Genomic DNA, 18,579 nt, shown 5'->3' on the forward strand with positions numbered 1-18,579 from the left:
ATCATCACGGTCTCGCAAACTTGATACTCCTCCATTTACTCAACCAAACCTCATTCCCTCATTCACTCATCAACCATCATCCTCAACCTGCATTATACAAAGCCACAGTCTAGAACAATGACCAATTTCCAGCATCCAAACACAAGCCCATACTTTACCTTCACTGAGCCAAAACAGGGATTGACCACTGTGTCGTTCACTGTCGCCTTCAACCGCGCAACACCGATCTTCCTTTCCATTCATGCTTGTTCAATCTAGGAAGAGGCACACGCCACCACCTTCAGGCTCACCATCCCGTTGTAGGACACTAGATTAGGGTAGTGGTGCTGAGGGGAAGAGGAGAAGGTTCTCTGTGCTATTCTCGGTGAATGGGACGACGGCTTCGGCGGCAGGCGACGCTACTGGCAACGCCATAGACGACGTTTCGCGGTGATCGTTTTGAAGAAGTATCGGCACATGTGCGGCGGAGGAAGACCCTCCCTGGAGATCAATGTTTTCGAAAAGAGAAGAGCGGAGAAGGTGGCGTCGTGGCTGGTGGTGGTTCGGGTGGTGCAAGTTGTCGCCGGCGAGCCTAAGGTGTGTTCTGGTTGAAGCAACGGTGGTCGGCCATGGCAGAGGTGATGATCAGTTGTGGTGCTGAACAAGAGACCTTGAATCTCTAGAGAAGGTGTGAACCGGCGTGAAGGAGTGGGAATGAGGATGAATCTCTGAACCCCTAGAAAATTCTAGGTTAGAAAGCATTGGACTGGGCCAGGCCCAGAAATGAGCGTACGTCCGGGAGCCTTGGGCCTCTTTTGGAACGCTCGTTATCCAAACGAGCGAACGCTCGTTATCCTTCAGCCTTTTTGACCGTTCGTTCAACATTCCAAACGAACGAGCGTTCGTTATCCAAACGAGCGAACGCTCATTATCATTAAGACTTTTTGACCGTTCGCTCAGCACTCTCACCAACTAGCGCTCGTTATCCAAACGAGCGAACGCTCGTTATCCTTAAGCCTTTTTGACCGTTCGCTCAGCACTCTCACCAACTAACGCTCGTTATCCTTAAGCCTTTTTGACCGTTCGTTCAGCACTCTCACCAACGAGCGCTCGTTATCCAAACGAGTGAACGCTCGTTATCCTTAAGACTTTTTGACCGTTCGTTCAAACATTCCGAACGAACGAGCGCTCGTCATCCAAACGAGTGAACGCTCGTTATCCTTAAGACTTTTTGACCGTTCGTTCAACATTCCGAACGAACGAGCGCTCGTCATCCAAACGAGTGAACGCTCGTTATCCTTAAGACTTTTTGACCGTTCGTTCAAACATTCCGAACGAACGAGCGCTCGTTATCCAAACGAGTGAACGCTCGTTATCCTTAAGACTTTTTGACCGTTCGTTCAAACATTCCGAACGAACGAGCGCTCGTTATCCAAACGAGTGAACGCCCGTTATCCTTAAGACTTTTTGACCGTTCGCTCAACCTTCTCACCAACGAGCGCTCGTTATCTAAACTAGCGAACGCTCGTTACCTTAAGCCTTCTTGACCGTTCGTTCAAATCTTCTCCCTGAAGAGCGCTCGTTATCCAAACGAACGAGCGTTCGTTTCCGAACCAATGAACGCTCGTTACTCAGCCTTAATTTCTCAACGTTCGTTCGTCATGCATTCAATGAGCGTTCGTTATTGTGCCTTCGTTCTCAACGTCCGTTCGTCATATCTCTCGATGAACGCTCGTCATTCAGCTCACATTTCTAAACGTCCGTCCGTCATGTTCCCCAATGGACGTTCGTCTTCTTCCCCAACGAACGTTCGTTCTTTACCTAACGAACGCTCGTTATTCTTCCCAGCGTCCGTTCAGCCTCTCAATTTTCTTTTGTTTATTTATTTTTCTTTATTGTCTTATTTTATTCTATTTATTTATTTTAGACATTTACTTATCCTAAAATATATATTTAATAATACAATATTGATAGTTTAAATAAAAAGAAATTTCAAAAATATTTTAAAGGTTTAAGCACACGTGTGACCGCTCGCGTCTTCCTTGTGCTAAAAACCTTTTTCTTCTTCTTTAAATAAAATTTACAAAAATATGTTTTAAAGGTTTAAGCACACGTGTGACCGCTCGCGTCTTCCTTGTGCTAAAAACCTTTTTCTTCTTCTTTAAATAAAATTTACAAAAATATGTTTTAAAGGTTTAAGCACACGTGTGACCGCTCGCGTCTTCCTTGTGCTAAAAACCTTTTTCTTCTTCTTTAAATAAAATTTACAAAAATATGTTTTAAAGGTTTAAGCACACGTGTGACCGCTCGCGTCTTCCTTGTGCTAAAAACCTTTTTCTTCTTCTTTAAATAAAATTTACAAAAATATGTTTTAAAGGTTTAAGCACACGTGTGACCGCTCGCGTCGTCCTTGTGCTAAAAACCTCTTCTTCTTCCTTAAATAAATTTACAAAAAGTATGCGTTTTGAAGGTTAAGCACACGTGTGACCGCTCGCGTCGTCCTTGTGCTAAAAACCTTTTCTTTTCTTCTTAAAATTTCAAAAATATGTTTTGAAGGTTGAACACTCGTGTGATCGCTCGCATCGTCCTAGTGTTCAATATCTTTCTCTCTTATTTATGTAATATTAAACGAGGGTATGAGTGCTCGTGCGATCGTCCGCATCAGCCTAGCACTCAATACTCTCAAGTCTTCCTAAATAAGTAAATAACGGTATGAGTGCTCGTGTGATCGTTCGCATCGGCCTAGTGCTTAATATCGTTATCTCTCTTTTCAAAAATAATTAAAAATATTTAAATATCATTTTAAAAGTATGAATACTCGTGCGACCGTTCGCGTCGGCCTAGTACTCATTACCTTCTTTTTCTCGAAAATATTAAAAACATAAAAATCTCCAAAAATTAAAAACATCTGCTTTTTTTTCAAACAAACAAACAGTCTTTCAGCTAGAACTACGTAACCCTGATTTCTCATTTTGAATGAGAATACGTAGGAGCAAGGTCAATCCTTGTCGGGCCCAAAAAAAACTAAAAAAATATATTTTGTTTATTTATAATTTTATTTTAGGGGATAGTTAAACATTTTGAAAACCACATCATATTCGCGCATTTAGTTAAAGGTACTGCCTTAGGGCAGGCGTTGTAGGGTGCTAACACCTTCCCTACACGTAACCGACTCCCGAACCCAGAATATGGTTTTCGTGGACCGTGCTTTATCGTTTTGAGGTTTTTCCATAGTTTTCCATAATAAACTATGGTGGCGACTCCAAATCTCTTTTTTAAAACCCGTTTCTTTTTTGGATCGTCGTCCCGTCGCGATTCCGGTTGCGACACACGCTCAGTGCAATTAAAACGCACTCACATTCTCTGAATCACGTCTGCCATGTGTCAAATTGGAATGTTCTAAATTTGATAGTGGAAGCCAGGTGTCAGCGTGCGAGAGAGTGTCCGTTTGACTTGGGAAAGGAGTTGATTTTCTGAAGCACCTCTTCCCACTCTCTCTGCATTGCACCATCTTCTTCCTCAGAAATTCAAAACCTCCATTTTCTCCTCCTTCTCTCTAGAACCCTCTTCTTCTCTCTTCGGTAACTTACCACCCTTTTCTCCGTTCACGTTTCAGCACCGTAGGAACGTCCCCTGCATCGTGAGCGTCATTTTAAACCGAACAACTTCTGATTCTGTAACCGGTAAGTTTTCCAACCTAGACGCTCGTTTCAAGATTTCCTACAAAACCCAAATTCAGCTGCATGCAAGGGTATCAGCTAAATTCTTTTACATTTCTTTTGGTTAGATTTAGTGAAGAACTTAAGAAAATCGTTGAGGGTAGGAAACCGTTGTGGACGAGTCCAATTATTAGACGTTTCAGTCACGAATCCAGGTAAGGGAAGCTTATTAGATTTAATTCATATGATTTTCTGTACTGCATGTGCGTTTATGTGATGTTTGAAGTATGATTTATGATATTGGACTTTTGGTATATGAATATGATTCTGAAATGATGTATGAAATTGATGAAATATGCTATGGTTTGATTAAATTGAAAATGAGCTGTATGATGAGATGATGAATGAGGAGTATGATTTGTACTATGATATGAGTGATTTAATGCATGAAAGTATACTGAAAAATATGTTTACTGTATGTTGAATTTGAACATGAAAATCCTATGAAAATGAACGTTCGTTATCGAAACGGTCTTTGACCGTTCGGTATTCGTAGTAAATTCTTTGAAGTAGTCGAACCCTTTCATTTGGAAAGGATTATCCTTGAGGACGAACGCCCTCTTATATATAGTTTACGTTTGAGCGTTCGGCCAGACGTAAACATCATGAGTGTTGTGTGAGAATTTGAGAAGCCTGAAAATATCCTTTTGAACTATTAGTCAAATTATTAAAACATAAACTTTAAGTATCTCATCTTATATAAATCCCAATTTTCTATGATGTTGAAACAGCGAATAGCCTCGACCTAAAAGCGTACGTCCTAAGTGGCGCTCGGTCTTATACCGAACGCTCGTCCTTACACTTGCTTACCAAACGTATACAAATAGCGTTCGTCCAAACAGTAAATAAATATCTATTACCGCGTTCGGTCATTGACTGGCGGTTAACATCTTTTATAAATTCGTATCCGTTATCAATATCTAAACGCCTTGCGATGTCTTTATTCATTTGGATTCGATCTAAAGTCCTTGAATTTAAATTCTTCTAAGTATCAGTTGAATCGTTCTAGAATCAGTTCATTTAACTGATTCAAGTGGTCATGACGTCCTTCCTTGGAAAGACGTTCGTTTTCTTTCTTTCAGAAATGAGTATCTCTCGGTATCATGATAACGTTCGTCCTCATTATGAAGGGGGCTGAACGCTCGTCATTTTATGAAAGTAGAATAAAGAATGAAAATGTTATTAAGAGAACTTATTGTAATGAGCGAACGGTATAAGAAGTAAAATTATGGTTGTGGATTTTGAACGAGCGTTCCAAGGAGGAACGACTCTTGGATGGAAATTGAGATTGGTAAAGTATGAATGTGGACAAAGCTTAGCTGGTGATTCATCCTGATGTTCCGTGAGTGCTCGTCCTCACGTAGAGGGGAGTATGTCATGTGTGGGAACGGCAGGAGGTCCTAGTCCTTGGGGGTACCTTGGATGGAAGGGACTAACCTCGGGTGGCAGCTGATGATAAATGCCAGTTACTACACCACCTGGGTGCACGAACGTCGTAGCTACACAGAATTCATACAGTCCGGACAGTCAGTCTAGTATCAGGAATTGATTGAGTGAATGAATTGATTGAAGCATATGTTATGACTTATTTAATTTGTTTGATGTATATGTATGTTTTACATGAATTAAATTCAATAAGCTTACCCTTCGTTTTCCATTGTGTTGTCTGTATTTGTACGTCCGTCTTGTCCTTGCAATGATCATCCGTGTGGATGTGAGCAGAGGGAGATGCATCTCTGGAAGAAACGCTTGAAGAAGGAATTCTGGCGGAAGAGAATTTAGTGGAGATTGAAGTGAAGGCCGAACCATAGAACGTTCGATTATATGTTAGTTTATTTATGTTAGTAGGCTGTTTTAGAGCGAACGCCCTCTTGTTTATGATAAATTTTGGAACGTTCGGTGTTTCCCTCAATTTTGTAAACCGTTCGTTCTTATTGCTTAGTGAACTCTCGTAAAATTTTAGGTATCTATGTAAGGCCGTTCGGCCAAGAGCGTACGTTATTTCCTTACTGTAAGACTGATTTGATATATTAATATATGTGAATATTCTATTATATAGTTGTTGACTGTATAATTTTGGGATGTTACAGTGACTAAAAGGCTTAATCTTCCTGGATGACGATAAACCATAATCATTGAAATGCAAAATCCTAACCATAAATACAATAAGAATTAGTTATTTTGCCACCTAGGCGGAAGACAATTGGTTTTAAATACGCTTGTGCCATTAAAGTTGAGTCAAATAGAAAAATTCCAATATTAAATATTAATATTGTGTTTTTGTGAAATTCAACAAAAGATTATATATTGTTATAGTCAAACCATTTTAATATTACACTGAATTTGTTGACTCCAATAATCAATTTGCTTATATTGTGACAAAATCCCTGAGAAGAGATCAAATTCAGTTCGTATGTTTCAAGCTGGGAACATTGCATTTAGATGCTCTAACTTTAAGGGAAAATGTTAGAATAATTTATATGATCTGTTCTGAATTTATTTATCTGTAACATAAAATCTTTTGAGAAACTTTTTTCTCTTTTTCGTTAAGCTTCTACAGGTTCATAATCAAGACTTAGAAGACTTTGGCTTTCCGACATAATTCTGACTCCAGATTTATCTGGTTGGACTGATTGATAGAAAAAAGATCTAATTATTCCAATTGAGAGTTGATGCTATCATCTTTGGGAGCAGAATCACATAATTCATTGAGTTTGAAACTGCACGAGCATGAGAGGAAGTGGTTACCTGAGTTTTTGAAATTAAAAGTTTTCCCTTCAGAGGCACACTACAAGTGGACTCTACTTTAACTTCTGGCATTATGCCAATGTGTACCTTCTGTAATTCACGATGATAGCCATACCTATCAACATGATAGCCATACCTATCAACCGACAGTCTTGGGAAAGAACTGATACTATTTTCCGTCAGTATTAGTTATAGAAACTCCGGATTTAGGAATACTCTTATGTTCAGATGATTTTTGCAACTTGGATTGCGACGATATGTTCAGAAAGAGGGATCTCAAACCATTTGCATCCTGAGATTGGCCCGTCAATGAGTTCCTTTGAACTAGTTTAATTACTTTGAAAGGAAATATTTGGGACAGGATTTCTTCCAACCACTTTTTCTTTGATATTAACAATTCCACCAATTGAAGAATATCTTCTTCGGTGAGAGATCTTAAAACTGGAAGTCCATCCTTTAGCAATTTATACGTCATATCTTCCCTGGTACAAACAAATGAGCATGTTAGTAACTCTTTAAAATGGTACCTACATAGTGATATCATATAATAAAATATAAAAATGGTCACACAACTTTCAGCAGAACTTGTCTTACAATTAATTTGTTGCGCTGTTTTCCTTTCTTTTGCAGTTATACCCATAGCAAAAGGGAAATTTTTTAAAAGATTTGTACAAGATTATTGCGTAACCTGTTTTTCGACTGGGAAACAATAAATGATCCTTTGAGCGTGAAAACAAAAGTTTCTATGTCATCCCAAAAGGAACCGCTAGAAAACAACTCAGGTTGGTCCAGATCTGATAACTTGGGTTCTTTAAAATCACTCACAACTTGAATAGTTTGCTCTACGAGTTCAGATGGGTTAGAATAAGCTGAAACACCAGATTATGCATTCCCCTTCCAAAATTTCCACCAGTTTCTGATCCAGACAAAAAATGTTGGAGCACTCCTATTAGTTTTATCACTTCCACTAGGTATTTTGTCAAGCAGAGAGTGATCAGCTTCTGTAGAATATGGGCTGTGACAAACTTCACCAACCTCTTTTCTAGTTGACTTCTCGGATTTGTTCATTGCTCTAACATTAGCAGATTCATATATTGCAGAAACAATGTCTTCTTTTGCTGTCTGATTATTTCCAGCAGAGTGATTCCTTGAAGTCGTGTATATTTCCTGAATTCTATAAATTGCATCCTCAGAGCCAACAGTGTCACAACCAGATAATGTTTTAGAACTTGAACTCAATTTTAAGGAATCTGGCTTAGTTTTGGAAAGTTGATTGTCCCTGTGTTGTGGTTGAATCTCTGACAGTTGTTCAGTAGTCATATCAACAACATTGCCATTACGCACTGAAAATTTCTGTAACGTATCTGGGTTTTCAACCGATAAAAGTGATAATTTTGAATCATCATCCATACTCCTTTCATGGGATGAGGCAGTTAAGGGTCTCCAATTTTCTTCTCTAACCTTGTTTTCATCCTCACCATTTAGCTTTGGAGTTGATGCAGATCCCTTCTCATCCATCTTTATACAAGATGATACTGATTCCACATCTTTGCCCTCAAAAGGTTTGGGGGATTCTGAGGGGATAAGACATACATGAAATTTACCCAAGCCTAAAGGCTCAAGCTTTACATGCATTGTTGATGTTAGAAAGCGAGTAAATGATCCATATCCATAAAACTTTTCACCAAAATCCACTTTGCGTTTCTTCAACCGTCTATGAAGATCTCCAATTGAGATTCCGTTTGGATGTGATCTAAATATATGGCAAACATGTATTATAACTTCTTTTGGAACAGTTTGCAAATCTAAGGAAGGTTTGTATATGTCTACTTTTTGTGAAGATGCAGACTTCTCAACATCTGAGAATGGTTTGTCAGGAATCACATTGTAATTTCCAGACCAAGAACCAAACAAACCATCAGGAGGATGGTTTAAATGTTTTCCAGAAAAATGTTCCCCCTTTACTAATGAAGACCATTGCCATATTATTGTTGCTGCACTGCAGAGGACCTCAGGAGCATTCCTTGTGCTAGCAAGTAATATATTGTAATTATGCATTCTTAACCGGTGTAACATTCTAGCAAAGTCTCCATCACCAGATATCAGAAAGAGATGGGCAGGAGGAGGATTTTGAGAAATCCAGTCCATAAGATTCATGACAATAAATCTATCGGCACTGTTCTTTCCACCTGCAACAAAAATACTTGTAGATATTATAATTTGAAAAGATAAAAGTGTAGATGAATAAAACAAGAAACTACCGAAGCCATATGGACTGCAAGCTGGAAAACTCATCAAATTAAAACCTCCTTCCCATTCATTTCTCACATATTTCCACTCTCTTCCACCAAATCAAAACAATTCAACCTTCCACTCTATTTCTCCTCCTTTCTTTCTTTTCTTCCATTCCCTCATTTTCATTCCACATGGCTAAAACTAGAATTCGTTTTCTTCATAAAAGAACCAATTCCTAATAAAGTATCACCAACAACGACAAAATGTTTAATTTCAATAATGTCATTATCATATGACAAACATTATTTGTCATGTCAAAGTCACATCATTACATCTTCTCTATAAAAATTGGCATAAATAAGAAAGAAAAATTAAATTAATTTATCAACACTATAAAATCAACTTATACATGAATCAATTCGTAAGGGTTATTTCTGTTAGCTTCTTCAGAGAAATAAAAAAAAAAAAAAAGCAACTACATTACTCAGTAGTTTTAAAAGTTTAAGCGTCAAGCAATGTGAGTGTCAGCTGTGAATCAACATGAAACCATCCTGAGATGAATTTTGGAGTTAAATAGGATTGAAGAGAAACCTCGAATGTGGGTGAAATGAATGCCGGTGTGAGAAAGTGCTTGCCGGTTGGATTTTGACAGCTGCAGAATATCACCGAAAGCGTTGATTCGGAGAGGGCCCTTAATACCACTCGCTCTCACAGCCTTCGTGATCGCCGGCGCCACATTCGAAACATCAACCCCCGCTGGCACCTGGCAGTTCTCGAAATCCCACCACACCGAGACCTTCACGTTTCGAGACTCGTGCCACAACTGATGCCTCTGAACCGTAACCGCCAACAACTGCTTCGTTTGGCTAAGCGGTCTCATCACGGTTGCAAGTATCAAATCAAATGCTTCCAGTTTTGCAGTAAATTGTTAGTTGTCCATCTGGGGAGGGAAAGGTTTAGGACTCGCGAAATTGAACCCTAACTAACTCCTCTTCTAGTGCAAGAACAAAACATTGAAAACTTTTAGACAAAGTTTATATATATAAATATAAGGTTTAAACTCTCCGAATGTTTTAGATAAGAATTTTAAGTCACTCTTCATATTTTCAATTTTTCAATTGAGTTGATATATTTACAAAATATTTTAATTGAGTTTAAATATTTGAAAATTAAATCAATTAAGTTCTATCTCTTAAATTAACCTTAAAATGTGTTAAGGTAAATATGCTAAGGTGAATATTTTATTAAAAAAATATGTTATTAGTGACAAAAAATTTAATAAATTAAAAAAGAGAAAAATTATGTAAGAGAAAAAAACTCTAGCCCGGGAAAGTCATCCTCAAATCCTAATAGCTACTGCTTCATCATTCTCGCCATTATCTCCTTTACAAAACCCTAGTCCCAGAAAGTCGTCGCGAAGACACTACCACTGTCGCGCCGCAAAGCTGAATTGTGTCATCCAAAAATCCCAAGTCGCGCTTCCATGACCACAACCACAAAGCTCCGCACCTCCATCATCCTCACCAGTAACCTTAACCTGCAAAGACAACTAGAGAAGCACAGAAACCTAATCGCGTTTCTCCTTATCACGGCGTCATGCCTCCGCCATTAAGCACCACCGCGAGCAGCCCTTGCCTCTACAAAACGTGAAACCATCACCACCTGCAAATCAAAGAAACAACAAGAACTAGAAAACCTAGATTCGCATTTGCCTCGCGACGTTCCTCACCTTTGCCCAACTTTTGTGCTACCGCGAGCTTTTTCTCTCTTTGCCTCGCAACCTCCATTAAAACCGCAGATCGCACCTTCATCAACAACCAGAGAACACATAAGAATCGTGACCCAGACATAAGAGAACTTTTTCACTCTCTTAAGGTTTGAGCAAAAAAGGGGAAAAAGGCTTGCACCGAGCTTCTCGCATCTATGGTGCCTCTCAATGGCACTGCTTCTGGGTTCTGAATCATCCATTTTCACAATTAACTTTTTATAAGTAATTAAAAAAAAAAAACCTAAGCCATAAATTATTTCTCTTCAATTTTTTTCCTTCCAAAATATTTTAAGGAATCCAATTTACCCTCTCTCAATCACACGATACCCATAAAATAATCTCTTTCTTATTTTCCAGCTACCTTCTCTCTGCAACTTTTGAACAGAATTAGAAAGAGAAGAGGGAAGAAGTTCCTCCTTGCAACACGAAACAACACAAAAAAAAGAGGGAAAAGAAGAAAAACGTTGACGCTGCTGCGAGCCACCACAAATGTCCCTTGGTCGCGATTGCAAGATAGAATGCGTGAGATAGAAGATCAAAACGAAGGAGAAGAAGAGAACAACCAAGGGTTGCCATGTCATAATCTCTTAAATTAAAAAAAATCAACGTAATAAAATATTTTGACATCAACGTATTAATTATACAACACGTCAGCACCAACTAACGTCGCTTGTGACAACTTAACGGTTAAGGAAAAATTGGCTCAATTTTACAAATATTATGACCCAATTGAGATAGTTGAAAATATGAGGACCCACTTGAGATTCTCATACAAATACGAGGACCATCCGAGGGTTTAAACCTAAATATAAATATTTATGATATAATAATGAAATGTAATTCAGTGAGAGAATAAAATCCAACACGATCTGGCTTGAGTTGAATAAAATTGAATTATTTAATTTTAAATTATTGTTCTAAATAAAACAGTTTAATAGTAAAAGTTTCGTATCATATAAATACAATATACTTTTATGAAATTATATTAATGCATATAATTTTTATATTAAAAGTAACTTTTATATTAAATGTATCATAACATCTCATTTTATTAACATAAAACAAATAAAATAAGACATTTATTAGTAGATTTCCTTTTTTTTTGTGCTTCAGCTTGTATTACCAAGGCTAGATCAAGTCTTCATTGCCTTTATTGGTAGATAAACAACTTGTGTAGCATTTGAACTCAAGCAAAAACGAAATGAACCAACAAAGACAAAATGAAAACTACAACTATAAAGTGCACAAGACTAAGACACTACTGAATTTTAAAATTAAAGCTAGAATTGACACAAATAAGAATGATTCACCGTTTAAAATGAGTAACAACATGTATGAACACTGGAAACACAAACACAACAACAAGAAACACGAAATCAATGACTACAAAAAAGATAACAGAAGCAAAAAAATTACTCAAAACAAAAACTTGAAAACTGAAACAGAAAGCACAACAGAATATAGAAATGGAGTACAAAGATGGAGGAATAGCTTAGCTCTTGGTGCGTGGACGACCTAAGCTCATGATACCACTTGATGGAGACTAATCCCAGCTGGAAACATGCAAGCAGTAAAGAAAGCAACAAAGATGCAAAATGTAAATGCTAGACGACCCTAAGTGAAAGTGCAAGTGACACTTGGAGCCCCTTGACACACTTCCACACTAAGAAAATGAAATTGCACTATTACAATGTTTAAATATGATCTTGGAATTGCTTCAAGAGCATTTTCCCAAGTCACTTAGTCAAAGAAACGAAAATCAACTTTAAACAACAAAGGTTTCGTGATATGTGGTGTAAACAAACTTAAAATAAGGCCTAAAACTAATGCAAGCTTCACTCTCTTGCTGCTGTAGATTGCTACTCCAAAACAGGTTGGACTTCAATTCGTGTATTTCTAGCTGTTGGAACAACAGAGTTGCAGCTGCTCAAAATATCCCTTTTTACTCCCATTTCAGCCCCCTTCTCCAAGGAAGAAGAGGTGAGTCACAATTGGACAAGCTTAGAAACCAAGTTCTTCCTTAGGTAGAGTTTCCTTACAGTTATCTTTTACCTTAGTTTCTAACTAGAAATTCTTCAAAATATTTTCAAATGATAATGAAATTCTCCTAAAAGCCAAAAGAAGGTTTAGCTATATGATATGCAATCCTATATACCACGGAGACTTAAAACAAAAAAAGCAATCAAGCAATTTAAAGAAAGCAATAAAGATGCAAAATGTAAATGCTAGACGACCCTAAGTGAAAGTGCAAGTGACACTTGGAGCCCCTTGACACACTTCCACACTAAGAAAACTAAATTTCACTATTACAATGTTTAAATATGATCTTGGAATTGCTTCAAGAGCATTTTCCCAAGTCACTTAGTCAAAGAAACAAAAATCAACTTTGAACAGCAAACGTTTCGTGATATGTGGTGTAAACAAACTTAAAATAAGGCCTAAAACTAATGTAAGCTTCACTCTCTTGCTGCTGTAGATTGCTACTCCAAAACAGGTTGGATTTCAATTGGTGTATTTCTACCTGTTGGAACAACATAGTTGCAGCTGCTCAAAATATCCCTTTTTACTCTCATTTCAGCCCCCTTTTCACTTCCTCATATGTTACCTTAGTAGGCGATGGTTTCTGCTTCTGGATGCCTCACAATAGCTACCACAACACCTCAAAATTTTACTCAAAACACACCAAACAAAATTAGCAAACTGCACCATAATTTAAAACCAGATTTTTGAATGTTTGACAATTTGGAAGCCAAGAATGGGGAAATCAAATAGGGATAGGGATGGAATAACAAAAAACACTTAAAAGGAACCTAATAATGACACTAGCGTATATTAAGAAAGGAACAAAAATGGAAATAGCAGATTACAAACTCAACAAGACCAAACTGTTTGATATTTTACAAAAGTGTTTGATAAAATGCCTCAATGAAATTCAGATTTTGAGTTTGAGTTTTAAGGCTTGTAAACTGGATTGCACGGTTCTTTAAGCTTTTTAACACTTGATATTACTTCTTTTGATCATTCATTTTCATTTTCAAACATTGAACCAGCTTTTTCCACAATCTAGAAATGAATTTGAACAAAAAATACCAAAACAATGGCTGGAAGTGTATTTTGCACCAGAAAAAGTGGATTGAATTGGTGGTTTTAAACCCAAAATTGATTGGAAGTGATTCTGCAATTCAATTGATGCATCAAACAACTTTGTATCATCATTTTAAAGATGTTTAAACATTGAAACAGCTGGAAAACAGATTGCAATGTAAATTCACTGGTTCACTTTCATTTCAATTCAAAAGATGTTGGTTCAAAATGTAAATCTGCATATATACTAATTTTTTACCAAATGAACAGTATGAGCAACTTTCAATCATCAATTTAGACTTGCTCAAGCTTTCCAAAAGCATAGAAACATCAAATTCCGAAAGTCACCCATGCTATATCAATTTATGCAGTAAAATACATCAATTAAACCAACCAAATTCAGTTTTCCAGGGATTCAAGGGCTGGAAAGCGAAGAAATGACTCAAGAAGATGTCATTGCATATAACTAAGCTAGAATTAAAGTGCTTAGTATGATCAAACTCAGAATGGACCAAGCAAAGATGTTTAGCACGGTGAAAAGCTATAATAAAATCTGAAATAGTGGAATGTTAGTGTTTATGCACAACCAAGCTATGCAAATTGCATTTCATTGCTTGTAATGGTTTGTTACACTTTTAGCCATGTCCACTAACATCAAAAAAAGTTGTACAATGCTTCAGAGTCAAAGGAAATTAACTGGAAACAGTTTTAAAGATTTAAAACCAGAAACAACATTTTGCATCAGAATGCAAAACTGAAGTGAAACCAGATTTGCTTTTTTTTTTGTGCTTCAGCATGTATTACCAAGGCTAGATCAAGTCTTCATTGCCTTTATTGGTAGATATACAACTTGTCTAGCATTTGAACTCAAGCAAAAACGAAATGAACCGACAGATATGAATACCAAACAGAGAAAAAATGAAAACTGCAACTATAAAGTGCACAAGACTAAGACACTACTGAATTTGAAAATTAAAGCTAGAATTGACACAAACAAGAATGATTCACCATTAAAAATGAGTAACAAACATGTATGAACACTGGAAACACAAACACAACAACAAGAAACACGAAATCAATGACAAGAAAAAAACAAAACAAAAGCAAAAAAATTACTCAAAATAGAAACTGGAAAACTAAAACAGAAAGCACAATAAAATGCAGAAATGGAGTGGAAAGATGGAGGAATAGCTTAGCTCTTGGTGCGTGGATGACCTAAGTCATGATACCACACTATGGAGACTAATCCCAACTGGAAACATGCAGGCAGAAGCTTCAGACCAGAAGAAATCAACAATGATTGAAGGTGCAACGGAATGATGAAAACAGTGTAGTGTTTGAAATGTTTTAATGGAGGAGAGGTGTATGGGTGAGGCGTCACATCTCAGAAGGCCTTCCTACAAAGGAAGGAAGCTTGAGGAAGGAAGAAGAAGTAGAAGATCAGAGGTGACTTAAGAGCACAAAAGTTGGAAAGCAAATTTTGCAGCATATCATTAAGCTCAAAAGTGAGAAAAAACAAAGAAGAGGCCTTCTTATTTATAGGTGAAGAGGAGCCTAATTTCTTATTTAATTCTCTCCTAAATTTAAATTATTTAGCAAAGGAGGCACGTCCATTTTGATCAAGCAAGGTCCATGCCTCATTCCAGCTCAGCTAGAAAGGTGCATGCTTCATTCCAAGTCAGCAGAGTCACGTGGATTGGTCTTCTCTCGGGTGAAAAATGTTTGTGCATTTCCATTCCGCAAGCACTTCCCTTTTTGGCTCCTTTGCTTTCCTATATTGATTTAACTTCTTGGATGGCTTAATCATGGTCTCCAAGATTTATTAGTCCCTACAAAACAAAGTATAAGTGCTTTAGTTAAGAAAAGAAGGATTTTTATAAGTAACCTTCCATAGGAGTAAAATGTTAGGTGATCCTTCTTCTTCTTGAATCTTCCTTGACATGGCTCTAGTAAGAGGTCCAATGTGATTCCTTAATGGTCTTCCATCATCTATGCTCTACAAAGTCATAAACAAAGGGCTTATCACCCTACAATTTACAAAGTTAGGCATCATCACTATACTTGTCCACAACCATAATCATCACCACAAATGTTAATAAGCAATACAATAAATATACATAAGAAACTCTGTGTAGAGAAATTGTGAGAAATCCCATTTTCTTCACAAAAAGTTTCAAAAGGTTCATTTTGAAATTCACATCCATGATCACTTCTCAAAACTTTAATTATCAAATCCTTTTCAATTTGAATTGCTTTGGAAAATTTATTAAATGCTTTGAATGCTTCATTTTTTAAAGTGAAAAAGAATGTTCATGTATATCTTGAATAATCAACTATCACAAAAACATAGTAATTACCTCCAAAACTTTGTCCTTGAAGGACAGAATAAATTCATGTGTAATAGTTCTAAAAGTTTTGATGTAAAAATAACATTTTTAGTTTTAAAATATGTTTTTACTTGTTTTTCTTTTTGACATGATGCATAAAGTTATCTTTTTTAAATTTCAATCTTGGCAATCTCACTACTATGTCTTTTGATATGAGTTTATTCAAATGATTCATGTGAATATGAGTCATCCTTTTATACCAAAACCATAAATCATGTTATTTTACAACTAAACATGTGATACTACTAGATGATGCATGATCAATTTATAAAATTAATTTTATTTTTTTAAGGGTACTTTTATTTTATTAAAAGTTACACTTACATAAATTTAAGTTTATTACTTATTTAATATAATACTACAAACATTTTATGATGACTTTTTGGTATAATTTTAATTTTATTTCAACTTTATTTTATATCTTAACAATTTAATTTTTGTTTGATTGCTTTTGTTAATACTTTGATGTTAACTTAGTTAAGTTTTTTGCATCTTTTTAGGCATCATGTCGGTCCCTGCTCCCCGAGAATCCAGTTTCATGTCTTCGCGGAAACAGACAGGCAGAGCATCTTCGTCCAATAGAGCTCCTAGGCTCGCTCCTCTTAGCAGGGCCCCCGTGGGCGTTCCTAACCGCTCGCCTTCTACCGGAGCGGAGGCGACCGGGGTCGCCGAGGTCACTCAGCCTCAATCGCAAGTTCAACCTCCCCCTATGATTGTTCTTGAGCAATCATCCGAGGCGGCCACTCCTTCCGTCGTTCCACTGGAAAGGAAGAGGAAGGCACACAAGGAAGGGGATAAGTCTTCAAAGAAGAACCGAAAGGAGATAGGCACCGCTCGCCCTCTCCCAGGAGGCATCTTCAGCATGGAGTTCAACGTTAGTCATAGGACTAACTTTCACATGAGCTCCCTCTAGCGGACGGTAGTGGAGCCGCTGTTTGAGGCTGAAGTAACCAACGCCTTATTGGAGCTATCGACTCGGGCGTCCATGCTAGCCTGGTATCTTCGGGAATTTACCTACCGATGCGGAGTCAAGCATGTGCAAGAAGAGTTGGTGGCCGAGAGGAAGGTCTCCCCTGATCTTCGAGCTGAGGTCGAAGCTTTAAGAGTCGTTCACGAAAGGTGCGAGAAAAAAAAGGTGACCTTCAACTTGAGCTCGATGAGGCCCGTCAGCAACTAGGCCAGACTGCCGACTTTTTAAAGAATTCTCGGGCTAGGAATGACCGCCTGACCGAGGAGTGCGACCAGTTGAAGGTGTCGGCCACCAAGCAAGCCGAAAGGGAGAAAGAATTGGTCTTTGAGACCAAGACCCTCTAAGGCAGGCTTGAACGGGCAGGCAAGTATATCGGTGCCTTAAATGACTCTGTCGTGTACGAGCATGAGGAAGGTTTTTATAAGGCCTTACGTTAGGCGTCCTTCGTATTTGGGGTTACCGACCAGTTCGCTACAGGTTTCGATATCGAGAAGAACGTTATCAATGGGGAGTTGGTACAACTTGAGGTAGCACCCGTCGACGAAAGGTAAGGTTGAAGATGATGAAAGGTAAGGTTGAATATGATGAAAGGTAAGGTTGAAGATGATGAAAGTTAAAGTTGAAGATGATGAACCCTAATTTGGGTTTCAATTCTCAGAATTTTTTTTAATTATATATTCCACGTATAAAGCTGTGAATGCCACGTTTAAAAAACTGTCCACGTCAATGTTCTAGGTCATAGAAAACTTAACCTCGTTAAGCCATTTTAATGGCAATGGCCCAATTGAGTCAATCTTTCATTAGAAATGACTAAATTGGCGAAACCGATAAGACGGGGTCCTAACTGGGAAAATCCCACATAAATAGGGACTTCCGAAGGGGTTTAACCTTAACTAAAATAAAATTTCAAGTGGGATGCGTTCCATGTGTTAGAAATTGGATGTCCTTTAGGATGGACGAGGCGATAAGCTCCATTTCCAAGGCCTTCTTTGATCTTGAAGGGTTCTTCCTACTTGGCTGCCAACTTTCCATGGGATGACATCCGGCGTGCTTCCCCCGTGTTTCTTCATACTAGATCTCTTACTTGGAAGCTTTTATGTCGCACCTTGGTGTTATATCTTCTTTTACAATCTGCTTGCATGCCTCAGCTCTTAACGTCGCCCGATCTCTTTGTTCCTTCAGGGTTTTCAGTTCCACCCTTAGCTCTTCCTCGTTCAAGTGGGTGTCATCTAGTTGTCGTTGTAAGGAAGGTTCTCCAATTTCAACCGGCAACATGGCGTCAGTGCCATATGTCAGGTTGAAAGGTGTTTCACTGGTTGTCCCATGTGGAGTGCATCTGTATGCCCACAAGACTTTTGGAAGCTTGTCCACCCACTCTCTTTTTCTCTCCCTCAGCCTTCTCTTCAACTCGGTTACGACTTCTTTGTTTGTTGCTTCCACTTGACCGTTTCTTTGGGTTTGTTCCATGGAGCTAGTCACGTGTTTTATCCTCAACTCTTAATAGAATTTGCCCAACTTCTTATCAATGAACTGCCTGTCGTTGTCCGTTACGACCATTCGGGAGAGTCCCAACTGGCAGATGAGCTTCCACACAAACTTTTTCACTAGTTGGGTCGTGATGGTTGCCACGGCTTTTGCCTCTGCCCACTTGGTAAAGTAGTCAATGGCGACTAGCAGGAACTTCTTTTG

General features: G+C 37.9%; 1 protein-coding gene and 2 pseudogenes across 2 annotated transcripts; 1 reads left to right on the forward strand and 2 right to left on the reverse strand.

Moving 5' to 3' along the window:
* Nucleotides 1-6,331: 6,331 nt before the first annotated feature.
* On the reverse strand, nt 6,332-9,696 carry LOC124821993 (uncharacterized; annotated as a pseudogene). The gene is made up of 3 exons (XR_015784206.1): nt 9,273-9,696; nt 7,135-8,635; nt 6,332-6,928 (listed from the first exon to the last, which is right to left on the reverse strand). The product of XR_015784206.1 is annotated as an uncharacterized LOC124821993 (transcript).
* A 6,729-nt stretch (nt 9,697-16,425) lies between these two features.
* LOC148203615 (uncharacterized) lies at nt 16,426-17,097 on the forward strand (annotated as a pseudogene).
* An 873-nt stretch (nt 17,098-17,970) lies between these two features.
* Nucleotides 17,971-18,357, reverse strand: LOC148203616 (uncharacterized). Its single transcript, XM_088107680.1, has one exon. It carries the CDS (start codon nt 18,355-18,357, stop codon nt 17,971-17,973), a length of 387 nt encoding a protein of 128 aa, XP_087963806.1.
* Between the last annotated feature and the right edge of the window lie 222 nt (nt 18,358-18,579).

Source organism: Vigna umbellata, chromosome 2 (assembly GCF_029865625.1).
Source record: "Vigna umbellata cultivar VRB3 chromosome 2, Vumbellata_1.0, whole genome shotgun sequence".
NCBI lineage: Eukaryota > Viridiplantae > Streptophyta > Magnoliopsida > Fabales > Fabaceae > Vigna > Vigna umbellata.